We start from the raw sequence: 13,641 nt of genomic DNA on the forward strand, positions 1-13,641 counted from the left end.
TGGACAGGGAGGAGGAGGACCTCCTGGAGCTGTGGACAGGGAGGAGGAGGACCTCCTGAGCCTTGGACAGGGAGGAGGAGGACCTCCTGAACCGTGGACAGGGAGGAGGAGGACCTCCTGAACCGTGGACAGGGAGGAGGAGGACCTCCTGGAGCTGTGTATAAGGAGGAGGAGGACCTCCTGGAGCTGTGGCCAGGGAGGAGGAGGACCTCCTTATCCGTGGCCAGGGAGGAGGAGGACCTCCTTATACGTGGCCAGGGAGGAGGAGGACCTCCTGAGCTGTGGACAGGGAGGAGGAGGACCTCCTGGAGCTGTGGACAGGGAGGAGGACCTCCTGGAGCTGTGGACAGGGAGGAGGACCTCCTGGAGCTGTGGACAGGGAGGAGGAGGACCTCCTGGAGCTGTGGACAGGGAGGAGGAGGACCTCCTGGAGCTGTGGACAGGGAGGAGGAGGACCTCCTGGAGCTGTGGACAGGGAGGAGGAGGACCTCCTGGAGCTGTGGACAGGGAGGAGGAGGACCTCCTGGAGCTGTGGACAGGGAGGAGGACCACCTCCTGAGCTGTGGACAGGGAGGAGGAGGACCTCCTGGAGCTGTGGACAGGGAGGAGGAGGACCTCCTGAGCCGTGGACAGGGAGGAGGAGGACCACCTGAGCCGTGGACAGGGAGGAGGAGGACCTCCTGAGCCGTGGACAGGGAGGAGGAGGACCTCCTGAACCGTGGACAGGGAGGAGGAGGACCTCCTGGAGCTGTGTATAAGGAGGAGGAGGACCTCCTGGAGCTGTGGCCAGGGAGGAGGAGGACCTCCTGAGCCATGGACAGGGAGGAGGACCTCCTTATCCGTGGCCAGGGAGGAGGAGGACCTCCTTATACGTGGCCAGGGAGGAGGAGGACCTCCTGAGCTGTGGACAGGGAGGAGGAGTACCTCCTGGAGCTGTGGACAGGGAGGAGGACCACCTCCTGAGCTGTGGACAGGGAGGAGGACCTCCTGAGCTGTGGACAGGGAGGAGGAGGACCTCCTGGAGCTGTGGACAGGGAGGACCTCCTGAGCCGTGGTCAGGTAGATATCAATGTGATGGCTAAACAGAGAGCCAAATAACCTGGAATGGCCTTGGTGGGAGGTGCAGATCTGGGAAGACATAAGAGACCCAACTGGCATAAGACAATGTCCTCACCTCCTCATTCTCGGCAGTCATAGCAGCTGGTTTGGCTTCATGTGCCAGCTGACTGTAGTCATTGGTAAGTTGGTTGGCCAATGTGCCCAGTTCGTCGGGGTTGGTGGTGGATTTAGTGACCTGAAAAGAAAAAGATCTCCTGTCATTGCTATGAAGTGAGGTACAGTGGCCTGGTGTGACATTTTATTGGACACGTCTGACTCCTGCCCACTGATCCTCCAGATCGCTCAGCAGCTGACACCACAATTCTGCACTCACCATCTCCTGCACCGTCACTGCTATAGCCTTGGCTGTCTTCACCATGGTTGTTTGATAGTCCACAAATGATCCCTCAGGCTCACCGATGTGCTGTTCATCCAGCTGCCAGGACAAAGGAGATGGAGGTCAGACAGGGGGAGAAGGAGGAGGAGATGGGGGGGGGGGAGTAGGAGGAGACGGAGGTCAGGCAGGGAGAGAAGGAGGAGGAGATGGAGGTCCAGGGGAGATGGAAATCAGGGCGAGAAGGAGGAGGAGATGGAGGTCAGGGCAAGATGGAGGAGGAGAAGGAGGAGGAGATGGAGGTCAGGGCGAGAAGGAGGAGGAGATGGAGGTCAGGGCGAGATGGATAGGGAGATGGAGGTCAGGGCGAGAAGGAGGAGGAGATGGAGGTCAGGGCGAGAAGGAGGAGGAGATGGAGGTCAGGGCGAGAAGGAGGAGGAGATGGAGGTCAGGGCGAGAAGGAGGAGGAGGAGATGGAGGATGGGGGGAGGAGGAGGAGGAGGAGGAGGAGGAGGAGGAGGAGGAGGAGGAGGAGGAGGAGAAGAAGATGAAGGTCAGGGGGAGAAGGAGGAGATGGAGGTCAGGGCGAGAAGGAGGAGGAGATGAAAGTCAGGGCGAGAAGGAGGAGGAGATGGAGGTCAGGGGGAGGAGGACATGGAGGACAGGGGGAGGAGGAGATGGAGGTCAGGGGGAGAAGGAGGAGGAGATGGAGGTCAGGGGGAGAAGGAGGAGGAGATGGAGGTCAGGGGGAGAAGGAGGAGGAGATGGAGATCAGGGGGAGAAGGAGGAGGAGATGGAGATCAGGGGGAGAAGGAGGAGGAGATGGAGATCAGGGGGAGAAGGAGGAGGAGATGGAGATCAGGGGGAGAAGGAGATGGAGGTCAGGGGGAGAAGGAGATGGAGGTCAGGGGGAGAAGAAGATGGAGGTCAGGGGGAGAAGGAGGTGGAGGTCAGGAGAAGGAGGAGGAGGAGGAGATGGAGGAGGAGATGGAGGTCAGGGGGAGAAGGAGGAGATGGAGATGGAGGTCAGGGGGAGAAGGAGGAGATGGAGGTCAGGGGGAGAAGGAGGAGATGGAGGTCAGGGGGAGAAGGAGGACGACAGGAGGGGTGGGGTGGAAGGAGGAGATTGGGGGGGGGGGGGGGTAGGAGGAGGTGGAGGTCAGAAGAAGGAGGAGGAGATGGAGGAGGAGATGGAGGTCAGGGGGAGAAGGAGGAGATGGAGGTCAGGGGGAGAAGGAGGAGATGGAGGTCAGGGGGAGAAGGAGATGGAGGTCAGGGGGAGATGGAGGTCAGGGGGAGAAGGAGATGGAGGTCAGGGGGAGAAGGAGGAGGAGATGGAGATCAGGGGGAGAAGGAGGAGGAGATGGAGGTCAGGGGGAGAAGGAGGAGGAGATGGAGGTGGAGGTCAGGAGAAGGAGATGGAGGAGGAGGAGATGGAGGTCAGGGGGAGAAGGAGGAGATGAAGGTCAGGGGGAGAAGGAGATTGGGGGGGGTAGGAGGAGATGGAGGATGGGGGGGAGAAGGAGGAGATGGGGGGGGGGGGTAGGAGGAGATGGAGGATGGGGGGGAGAAGGAGGAGTTTTGGGGGGGGGGTAGGAGAAGATGGAGGATGGGGGGGAGAAGGAGGAGATGGAGGTCAGGAGGGTTAGAATTCTATTGGAGAGAGTGAGAATCATGAAATAGGAGTTGGGTTGTCACCTTGTTGATGGCCTGAGTGATGGAATCCACCATTCCTCCTACAGCTCCGGCCGCACTGGCAGCTTCATTCAGTGTTCCCGTCAAATCATCCACAGCTTCATGCATCATCTGAGCGGCTTCATCCAAAGCTTCCTGGGTGTGTCCGGCGCCCTGTGACAGACATAAGGGGTGCCAAGTGAAATGGAGGTTTCCCTATTCTGAAGGACCCCAACATACAGAGATACAATGTAACACTGACATCCAATCACACACAGAGGTTGGACTTCTCGGGGCTCACCTTGGCGTTGCCTCCGGCCTCCTTGGCGGTGTAAAGCATCTGCAGTGCCGACTCTGCCAGCGTCTTGGTCTGGTCCAGAAGGTTCATCTGCTGCTGGTGGTTGATGGCCTTGGAGGCGGCTCCGATGGTGGCGTTGGTCAGAGGCTCGAAGTATTGGGCCATCTGGGAGACCTGTGAGGAGAAGGCATTGGACAGATGAATGGTAACCCTCCTTTTATCAGGTCCTTCTGGTGGTGTTGACTATCCCCCCCCCCAGTGCCGGTCTTACCTTGTGTCCGAGCTGCGAGGAGTCCGCCCGGGCCGCCGCCACCAGCGGTTCTATTAGGTTGCTGATCTCCTGTACAGACGTCTGCATCTGATTGTGTAACGCCTGAAGACACGGGAGAAGAACCCTCCATTATACAGCGCACAGGGATGACCAGTCTTACCGGTATGAGACCCTTCTAGTCCGGTCTATGTCCCCCTCCCACCGCCCAGGGGCCCCATAGTGCACACAGCACTGCTTTCTTAGGTACCTCCCAGGCCCTGTGGTGTAAAGCCCTCCAGGCAGTGCAACTGTGGCCCTATGGGCCTGCTCCAAGACACTACAGATTCGAAGCCCCAGCTCCAGGCCTCGGCATTGACAGGTCTCCAATAGTGGCCCCAAGGGATCGTTTACAATCCAACTTCAACACGCAATAAAGCGTCCAACTCATCAGTACCCCTGTACAGCAGATCCCCAGCTCATCAGTACCCCTGTTCAGCAGATCCCCAGCTCATCAGTACCCGTGTTCAGCAGATCCCCAGCTCATCAGTGCCCCTGTTCAGCAGATCCCCAGCTCATCAGTACCCCTGTTCAGCAGATCCCCAGCTCATCAGTACTCCTGTTCAACAGATCCCCAGCTCATCAGTATCCTCATTCAGCAGATCCCCAGCTCATCAGTGCCCCTGTTCAGCAGATCCCCAGCTCATCAGTATCCTCATTCAGCAGATCCCCAGCTCATCAGTACCCTCATTCAGCAGATCCCCAGCTCATCAGTGCCCCTGTTCAGCAGATCCCCAGCTCATCAGTATCCTCATTCAGCAGATCCCCAGCTCATCAGTACCCCTGTTCAGCAGATCCCCAGCTCATCAGTATCCTCATTCAGCAGATCCCCAGCTCATCAGTACCCCTGTTCAGCAGATCCCCAGCTCATCAGTACCCCTGTTCAGCAGATCCCCAGCTCATTATTACCCTCGTTCAGCAGATCCCCAGCTCATCAGTACCCCTGTTCAGCAGATCCCCAGCTCATTATTACCCTCGTTCAGCAGATCCCCAGCTCATCAGTACCCCTGTTCAGCAGATCCCCAGCTCATCAGTACCCCTGTTCAGCAGATCCCCAGCTCATCAGTACCCGTGTTCAGCAGATCCCCAGCTCATCAGTACCCGTGTTCAGCAGATCCCCAGCTCATCAGTACCCCTGTTCAGCAGATCCCCAGCTCATCAGTACCCCTGTTCAGCAGATCCCCAGCTCATCAGTACCCCTGTTCAGCAGATCCCCAGCTCATCAGTATCCTCGTTCAGCAGATCCCCAGCTCATCAGTATCCTCGTTCAGCAGATCCCCAGCTCATCAGTACCCCTGTTCAGCAGATCCCCAGCTCATCAGTACCCCTGTTCAGCAGATCCCCAGCTCATTAGTACCCTCGTTTAGCAGATCCCCAGCTCATCAGTGCCCTTGTTCAGCAGATCCCCAGCTCATCAGTGCCCTTGTTCAGCAGATCCCCAGCTCATCCGTACCCTCGTTCAGCAGATCCCCAGCTCATCAGTACTCTCGTTTAGCAGATCCACAGCTCATTAGTACCTTAGTTCAGCAGATCCCCAGCTCATCAGTACCCTCGTTCAGCAGATCCCCAGCTCATCAGTACCCTCATTCAGCAGATCCCCAGCTCATCAGTATCCCTGTTCAGCAGATCCCCTTGTTTTGCAGATACCCTGCTCAGTATTTATCCCAGCTTTGTTGATCCCCCACTGAGTAGTAACCCCCAGCTCTGCTTATCCTCTGGTTTTCTAATCCTCCCCTCTCTCTGGTCCCTGCCCACCTCCCGCTATATAGCTCCCATTCTGCACACCACGTGTGACATTACTAGTTTCTCCTTTTCTGCCCCCCAGCTCTGCTGATCCTCTGCCGCTCAGTCCTCTCTCTCTCTGGTCCCCACTTACCTTCCACTATAGCGTTCTCATGTTGCACACCACATGTACTGTCTGCTAGTTGCTCTGCTCCAGTCTGGACCCCGCTCACCTTCCTGCTGCTCCACACCAGATGTGACGTCTGCACCACACCCCCCCAGAACATATACACATGTACTGGAAGTGACTGCTCATGACGTCTTTCTGGTTCACTTGTTGGTTTACCAGTGCATCCTGGGATCTCTCATACCTCCTAAACAAAGTGAAGGTAATGCTGAATAAAAGCCCCTCAGAAGCTGCAGGTGCTGTAAGTGAGCGTTGTGATAGACTTCTATGGAGGCTTCGGAGACACTCTGAAGCACTATGGGGGATCATTTTAGAAGTAAAGCAAACGCAACGTGTGACCCGGGCTGTAAGGGATCATTTTATTTAGTGGGAGGAGCTTTGATTGGCATTCAGAGTGTGCCACATATTGAAGTGTGAAGGAGCCCTTCCCGCCATTCATTATTCTATTCCGGCCTCTGAAGAGCTCTCCTTTAATTCTGTCCCTCTTACCTCCTGTGAGATTCCCTCCCGCGGCACCAATTGCTGGCTGATGGCTTCTAGCGAGGCCTGGTCCAGTTCTCTCACCGCCTGGTTCAGCAGCTCGATGGCCTGATCACATTCCCTCTGTCCTGGGGCCTTGTCCCTGAGGAGAGAACTCACGTCATTGGGGTATAACAGATCTATTTCCTAGAATAAAGCTCAGTCTAGGGAAAGGGCCGGAGGTTTGTAGTCTTCCCGGCAGTGAGAAATCATCATACATCACAAACACTCGTGTAACAGGACTCTGAACACAATACCTACCCCCCCCCCCCCAGTGGTTACGTCCGCTATGCTCCGCCCTTACCTCATATTGGTGATGAGTTTCTTGATGGAGTCAGAGACTGTCCGGGAGTGTCCGGCCAACACCGACCATTGTGGCGGGTCTTTGGGATTGGCAGCCAGGGAACGAGCGGTCTGGATGAGGCCAGAAGAGCTCTCCAGCATGGTCTGAGCCGAGCTGATGATTGGTTCCATGGCATGGAGACCCTGAAAGAGATGAGAAGTTAATGAGAAGAGAGGAAGAGAAGAGAGACGGTGGAATGCTCCAGCCCTCCCGTTATCATCCTCACCTCTTGGGAGATGTGGGCCGGCACACTGGCGAATTCCGGATTGGAGGCGAAAGCGGTAAGGTTCTCTACGGCTTGGATAAGCGGCACGGTGGCTTCACGACACTTGGCCCGATTGTCGTCATTGAATGCCCCATCCAAAGCCTGGAACAAGAAGATGGGATTCCATGTGACTCAATGTTTCTGTCTCACCACATCGCCATGTCACTAGGTACATGCTAATCCTACAAACGTGTGATTGGAGGGAGGTCTTTACCTTGATGGTCTTCACCAGGTTCGCCGTGCTGTTTGCCACCTCCTTGGCAGACTGGACAAACTGCCTCTTGGCCACGGGATTGGAGGTGTGAGTGGATGCCAGGCGGCATGCATTGCACAGAGCGGAGGTGTGTTTAGCCACAATGGTGGCAGCTGACAACACCTATGGAGGAAAGTATGGAGAAGGTTTACACCGCGTTATATTGATTACTCAATGAGAAGACACAAGTTCTTTCCCGACATCATCCACCATATCATCTAACCCTCTACCATTGCATCCCAGGGATATCTCCCACCGCCCGCCATATCGTCTACCCCTTTACCAATGTGTGCCAAGGATGTCACCATCACCCATCAAATTTTCTACCCTTCCATCATTGTGTCCCAAGCACATTATCACCCTCCATACCATTGTGTCCCAAGGACAGCACCATCACCTACCAGATCTATACTCCCCCCAACATTATGTCCCTGGGATGTCACCATCACCTTGCATATCTTCTACCCATCTCCACCATTATGTCCCACACCTTCACGATTACTCAACAGATCTTCTAGACCTTCAACATTATGTCCCACATCTTCACCATCCCCCAACACATCTTCTACCCCCCACCATTATGTCCCACATCTTCACCATCACCCAACACATCTTCTACCCTCCACCACTATGTCCCACATCTTCACCATCACCCAACAGATCTTCTACCCCTCCACCATAATGTCCCACATCTTCACCATCACCTACCATATCTTCTACCCATCTCCACCATTATGTCCCACATCTTTACCAATCACCCAACAGATCTTCTACCCCTCCACCATTATGTCCCACATCTTCACTATCACCCAACACATCTTCTACCCCTCCATCATTATGTCCCACATCTTCACGATTACGCAACAGATCTTCTAGACCTTCAACATTATGTCCCACATCTTCACCAATCACCCAACATATCTTCTACCCCCCACCATTATGTCCCACATCTTCACCATCACCCAACAGATCTTCTACCCCTCCATCATTATGTCCTACATCTTCACCATCACCCAACAGATCTTCTACCCCTCCATCATTATGTCCCACATCTTCACCATCACCCAACACATCTTCTACCCCTCCATCATTATGTCCCACATCTTCACCATCACCCAACAGATCTTCTACCCCTCCATCATTATGTCCCACATCTTCACCATCACCCAACAGAACTTCTACCCCTCCACCATCACCCAACACATCTTCTACCCCTCCACCATTATATTCCACATCTTCACCATCACCCAACAGATCTTCTACCCCTCCACCATTATATTCCACATCTTCACCATAACCCAACAGATCTTCTACCCCTCCACCATTATGTCCCACATCTTCACTATCACCTAACACATCTTCTACCCCTCCACTATTATGTCCCACATCTTCACCATCACCCAACACATCTTCTACCCCTCCACCATTATGTCCCACATCTTCACCATCACCCAACAGATCTTCTACCCCTCCACCATTATATTCCACATCTTCACTATCACCTAACACATCTTCTACCCCTCCACCATTATGTCCAACTTCGTCACCATCGCCCTTCATATCATCTTCCCCTCTATGATTGCGTTTTAGAGCCATTACCTGTGACTGGGTGCAGGCCGGATCTACTAGGTTTTGACAGGCCATCTGAATAGCTTGGTTGGCTCTGGCAAACTGTGTGGGATCCACCAGACCTTGCTGGGCGGCACGGCTACTGGGATCTGATACGCCAACAAGGTAAGCAGCCTGCAGGGGAAGAGGAGCAGAGATTATATAGGAGGTCAGGCTGCCCAGAGCTCGGCCCAGCCCGTGTGATAACATACCTGTGCCGCAGCCTCAGTCAGGCCACACAAAGCCTTGGATGCCGTGCTGACCGCCTCACCAAACTCCGGCAAATTGCTGGTCTTCGCATGCTGAGAAATTCCGGCCATAGACTCACCTAGAACCTAGAGGACAAAAATGGGACATCGTCATACAACAGAGAACTTATAGAATGTGGTGTGACGGTACAGAACATGTGCGTTTTGTATCTTGTAATTCTATTTAATGTAAATAAAAGTTGGAGTGGAAGGATGGGGCTATACTAAGCTATGTCCCAATTATAGGGCCCGGTGAGACATATAATAAGATGGAGGAGGGGAAAGATGGGGCTATGCTAAGCTATGTCCCCATTCTAGTGCCCGGGCCTGGTGAGACATATAATAAGATGGAGGAGGGGAAAGATGGGGTTATACTAAGCTATGTCCCAATTATAGGGCCCGGTGAGACATATAATAAGATGGAGGAGGAGAAAGATGGGGTTATACTAAGCTATGTCCCAATTATAGGGCCCGGTGAGACATATAATAAGATGGAGGAGGGGAAAGATGGGGCTATGCTAAGCTATGTCCCCATTCTAGGGCCCGGTGAGACATATAATAAGATGGAGGAGGGGAACGATGGGGCTATACTAAGCTATGTCCCCATTCTAGGGCCCGGGCAGACATATAATAAGATGGAGGAGGGGAAAGATGGGGTTATACTAAGCTATGTCCCCATTCTAGGGCCCGGTGAGACATATAATAAGATGGAGGAGGGGAAAGATGGGGTTATACTAAGCTATGTCCCCATTCTAGGGCCCGGTGAGACATATAATAAGATGGAGGAGGGGAAAGATGGGGCTATACCAAGCTATGTCCCCATTCTAGGGCCCGGTGAGACATATAATAAGATGGAGGAGGGGAAAGATGGGGCTATGCTAAGCTATGTCCCCATTCTAGGGCCCGGTGAGACATATAATAAGATGGAGGAGGGGAACGATGGGGCTATACTAAGCTATGTCCCCATTCTAGGGCCCGGTGAGACACACAGACTGCACAGTTAGGTTGCCCCGAGCAGGACCTTGGAGTTCTCCATGACGCTGTCCAGGCAGTTGAAGTAGGACTGGTCGTTGACTGGCTCCGTCGGGTTCTGGAGGAGTTCTCGGACCGTCTGTAATGACAGAAGATAAATCTGATCAAAGCCTTGTGTGTCACATGGTACAGAAATAAAATAAAGATGGGACTGTGTGCGTGTGTGTATGTATATATTGGCCCAGATTCACAAAGCACTTACGCCGACGTATCTCGAGATACGCCGCGCAAGTGCAAATATGCGCCGTCGTATCTATGCGCCGTGCCCACAAAACTAGATACGCCTGAAAATAGGTTTCATCCGACCAACGTAACTTGCCTACGCCGGCGTATCGTGGGCGCATATTTACGCTGGCCGCAAGTGGCATTGATTTCCTATTCAAATATGGTAATGAGGGAGATCCGCCGATTCACGAACGTACTTGCGCCTGGCGCATAATATACGCGGTTTGCGTAAGTCGTACGTCTGGCGTAAAGTTATTCCCCACATAGGAGGCGCAACCCATGCAAAGGTATGGACCAGGGAACACAAGCCGTCGTATTTTACGTAGTTTACGTAGTACGTGAATAGGGCTGGGCGTAGGTTACGTTCACATTGTAGGCAGTGATTCGACGTATCTGTAACGATCACCACCGTTTACGATATCCCATCCATCAATCACGACAGCTTATCTGACACTACAACCAACAGGACCCGATCCATCCTATTTCCCGGAATAGCCGAGACACACAGCTCTGGGTTCTGGTTTCAAATGAAAGACATCTTTAATGGTACGCTCTCAGGGTTTTATACAGTTCAAGCATGAAAGGAACAAAGAGACTCTCCACCCCCCCTCATCACACACTGGGGCTTCAATACACCTTCAGATGGGCTAATTACTAATCAGTATCCAGACATTTCGGCGCTGGGCTGACATTTTTAACATGACCTAATTACTACACCTGAGAAGTCACATTCCACATCCCCAGACAGACGTTCTGTCTCCGCATACAGCTTGACAAGTTCCATTCCACATCTTATATCAATAGAATTCAACAAAACAGCATCACACAATGCAAGGTCTTTCAGAAGCAGACTCAATTAGCATGTCAACAGTCTACACAGAGAAATGAGTCACTATTGACCGGTTGGGTCAACATTAACCAACAACTTGCAATATCTCAAGATCCTGTAATATGAACTATCAGTAATGTCCCATCTCATGAAATTTCTAATTAATATTTCTCAGTCACCCTATGCCCAAAAGGGACACAGGGTGACCCTAGACACAAGAGTTATTAGTGACGCTGGCACAGGAATACCCCTCATCCTTCCAAAGTCTCTGTTTGTCACGGGTCATTCAGTTACAGTATCTTAGGCAGTTGTTTCGACGTGATTCTGAGCATGCGCACTGGGATGCGGCCACGAGACTACGCATGCGCCGTTCATTTTAAGTACTTCTATGGCGATTGGCCCATCATTTGCTTGGGGTCACGCCTCATTAGCATGGCTCACGCCCACTTCCACCTACGCCAGCTTACGCCGAGGAAACCCAGCGTAGATTTGACAGCGAGTGCTTTGTGAATATGGTGCTTGCCTCTCTGCGCTGCGTCGGCGTAGCGTATATTCGATACGCTGGCATAAATATGCGCCGATGTATGCGAATCCGGGCCATATTATATATTTTATATATACACACACACACACACACACACACTGTAAGGGCTCAGAGACTGCACACAACCATACATTATATAGATCTCAGATATTTCTTACCATTATTACAATCTTGAGATGATGTCTCTTGTAATCCTGCTTACCCAAGGGAGACAACTTCCTTCAATCCGGGGGAGACGAGGCCCTTCCACCCCGAGGGAGACCAGAGCCCTTCCACCCGGGGGGAGATCAGAGCCCTTCCACCCGGGGGGAGACCAGAGCCCTTCCACCCGGGGGGAGACCAGAGCCTTCTATTCAGGGGAGACTAAATCCTTCTACTCAGGTGAGATCCCTCTCCACTTGGGGAGATTCTTCTACACAGAGGAGATTCCTCCAAACACATGTACCACCAATTAGCAGAACTTACCTCCAGCTCACGTAGAGCGTTGTCACACTCCTTCTGTCCCGGGGCTTGCTGGGTACACACCGTGATCAGCTGATTGATACTGTCGGTCACAGCCCTGGGGAAACAGACAGATTGGTAGGCATCACATGCACAGTCATTGTGGAATGAAGATACTGGGAAGGACACACTTCCCACCACATACCTGGCTGCGGCCGCCAGCTGGCTCTTCAGGTTGGGAGCGGCAGGATCAGCAGAAAGTGCTTTAGCTGCCAGTAACAACTTGCTGGATGACAGAGAAATACTCTTGAGGTTGGAGACCACTTGGGACTGGTCCTCCTTGTTCTGTGGATGGAGAAGACACATGAAGGAGATAATAGAGGGCATGTACTTCAATCACCTCATCAGCTGGGCACATATACTTCATATACATCTCATTAACTTTTTATTATGAACCCAACATATCTATGATAGACTTTTGAAACACAGAATTCCAGAAGTTGAATGTTACATTAGAGGGACCCTCGGAGTGCTATGTGGTCATGTGACACAGACCCCATGCAGTCGAGTCCAAGGGCAGAGCACCTACAGATATGCAAGGATCACCGAGATCACTTTCCTCCGAATAATTACATATAATTACAATTACAATTACACATTAACACACAGGATGATATAACAGCTGGTGAGTCTGTACCACCCACGACTTATGGAATCCCACCTACCTGTGATTGTCCTGCCATCTCCACTCCAGCCTGAAGGAACTCATTGAAGTCCTGGCCATACTTCCCAGAAGCCTTGGCGAGATCCTGAGGCGTTCCCCGGGAAGCCTGCACTAGTTCATTGGCTGACTGGTTGAGGCCGACGGCAGCCTGGTTCAGTTGGCCCTGAGCTTCCTGGAAAGTCTTGGTGCTGGGGGGGAACTGAGGAGATAAAGAGGCAATAAAGAGTTAGCGAAGGAAGCTAGCGTGTGGAGGCACTTCAAGTGATCAGCTGAAAAACTGATTCAAAGGTTAAGGATCCTGAGTAGAAGGTGGAGGATGGACATTAGAGGACCATAGAGAGGTCACCTAGTAGAAGGTGGAGGATGGACATTAGAGAACCATAGAGAGGTCACCTAGTAGAAGGTGGAGGATGGACATTAGAGGACCATAGAGAGGTCACCTAGTAGAAGGTGGAGGATGGACATTAGAGAACCATAGAAATGTGACTTAGTAGAAGGTGGAGGAGGATGGACATTAGAGGACCATAGAGAGGTCACCTAGTAGAAGGTGGAGGATAGACATTAGAGGACCATAGAGAGGTCACCTAGTAGAAGGTGGAGGAGGATGAATGACATTAGAGGACCATAGAGAGGTCACTTAGTAGAAGGTGGAGGATAGACATTAGAGGACCATAGAGAGGTCACTTAGTAGAAGGTGAAGGAGGATGAATGACATTAGAGGACCATAGAGAGGTCACTTAGTAGAAGGTGGAGGAGGAAATCAGAGACAAGGAGAAGACATGACAAGTACTTACAGATGTGGCCAGGAGTTTCTTGCTGGCTTCTCCGATGCTCTTTATGGCGGCATCCACGTCTCTCTGTCCCGGAAGACAAGTGACGCATCGGCTCAGAGCCTGAGACACGGCCTTGGCCACCTGTGTGGAGACAGAAGGCAATCCAATCACTAATTACCAAAAACTTGTCATGGATGGGTCAGTGTGTGGAAAAAGA

General features: G+C 52.6%; 1 protein-coding gene across 1 annotated transcript in view; it reads right to left on the reverse strand.

Annotated features, from left to right (window-relative positions):
- LOC120924763 (talin-1-like) overlaps nucleotides 1-13,641 on the reverse strand; it is a 72,729-nt gene that overhangs the window by 7,718 nt on the left and 51,370 nt on the right. The window contains exons 9-24 of the mRNA XM_040335786.1: nucleotides 13,446-13,565; nucleotides 12,653-12,850; nucleotides 12,133-12,272; nucleotides 11,952-12,045; nucleotides 9,878-9,967; nucleotides 8,821-8,943; nucleotides 8,600-8,743; nucleotides 6,962-7,123; nucleotides 6,709-6,849; nucleotides 6,444-6,625; nucleotides 6,110-6,242; nucleotides 3,676-3,777; nucleotides 3,408-3,578; nucleotides 3,131-3,280; nucleotides 1,433-1,534; nucleotides 1,175-1,294 (exon numbers count right to left, since the gene is read on the reverse strand). Coding sequence (XP_040191720.1) covers nucleotides 1,175-1,294; nucleotides 1,433-1,534; nucleotides 3,131-3,280; nucleotides 3,408-3,578; nucleotides 3,676-3,777; nucleotides 6,110-6,242; nucleotides 6,444-6,625; nucleotides 6,709-6,849; nucleotides 6,962-7,123; nucleotides 8,600-8,743; nucleotides 8,821-8,943; nucleotides 9,878-9,967; nucleotides 11,952-12,045; nucleotides 12,133-12,272; nucleotides 12,653-12,850; nucleotides 13,446-13,565 — 2,172 coding nt within the window. The remainder of the gene's footprint in view (nucleotides 1-1,174; nucleotides 1,295-1,432; nucleotides 1,535-3,130; nucleotides 3,281-3,407; nucleotides 3,579-3,675; nucleotides 3,778-6,109; nucleotides 6,243-6,443; nucleotides 6,626-6,708; nucleotides 6,850-6,961; nucleotides 7,124-8,599; nucleotides 8,744-8,820; nucleotides 8,944-9,877; nucleotides 9,968-11,951; nucleotides 12,046-12,132; nucleotides 12,273-12,652; nucleotides 12,851-13,445; nucleotides 13,566-13,641) is intronic.

This window comes from Rana temporaria, chromosome 1 (genome assembly GCF_905171775.1).
Source record: "Rana temporaria chromosome 1, aRanTem1.1, whole genome shotgun sequence".
Classification (NCBI taxonomy): Eukaryota; Metazoa; Chordata; class Amphibia; order Anura; family Ranidae; genus Rana; species Rana temporaria.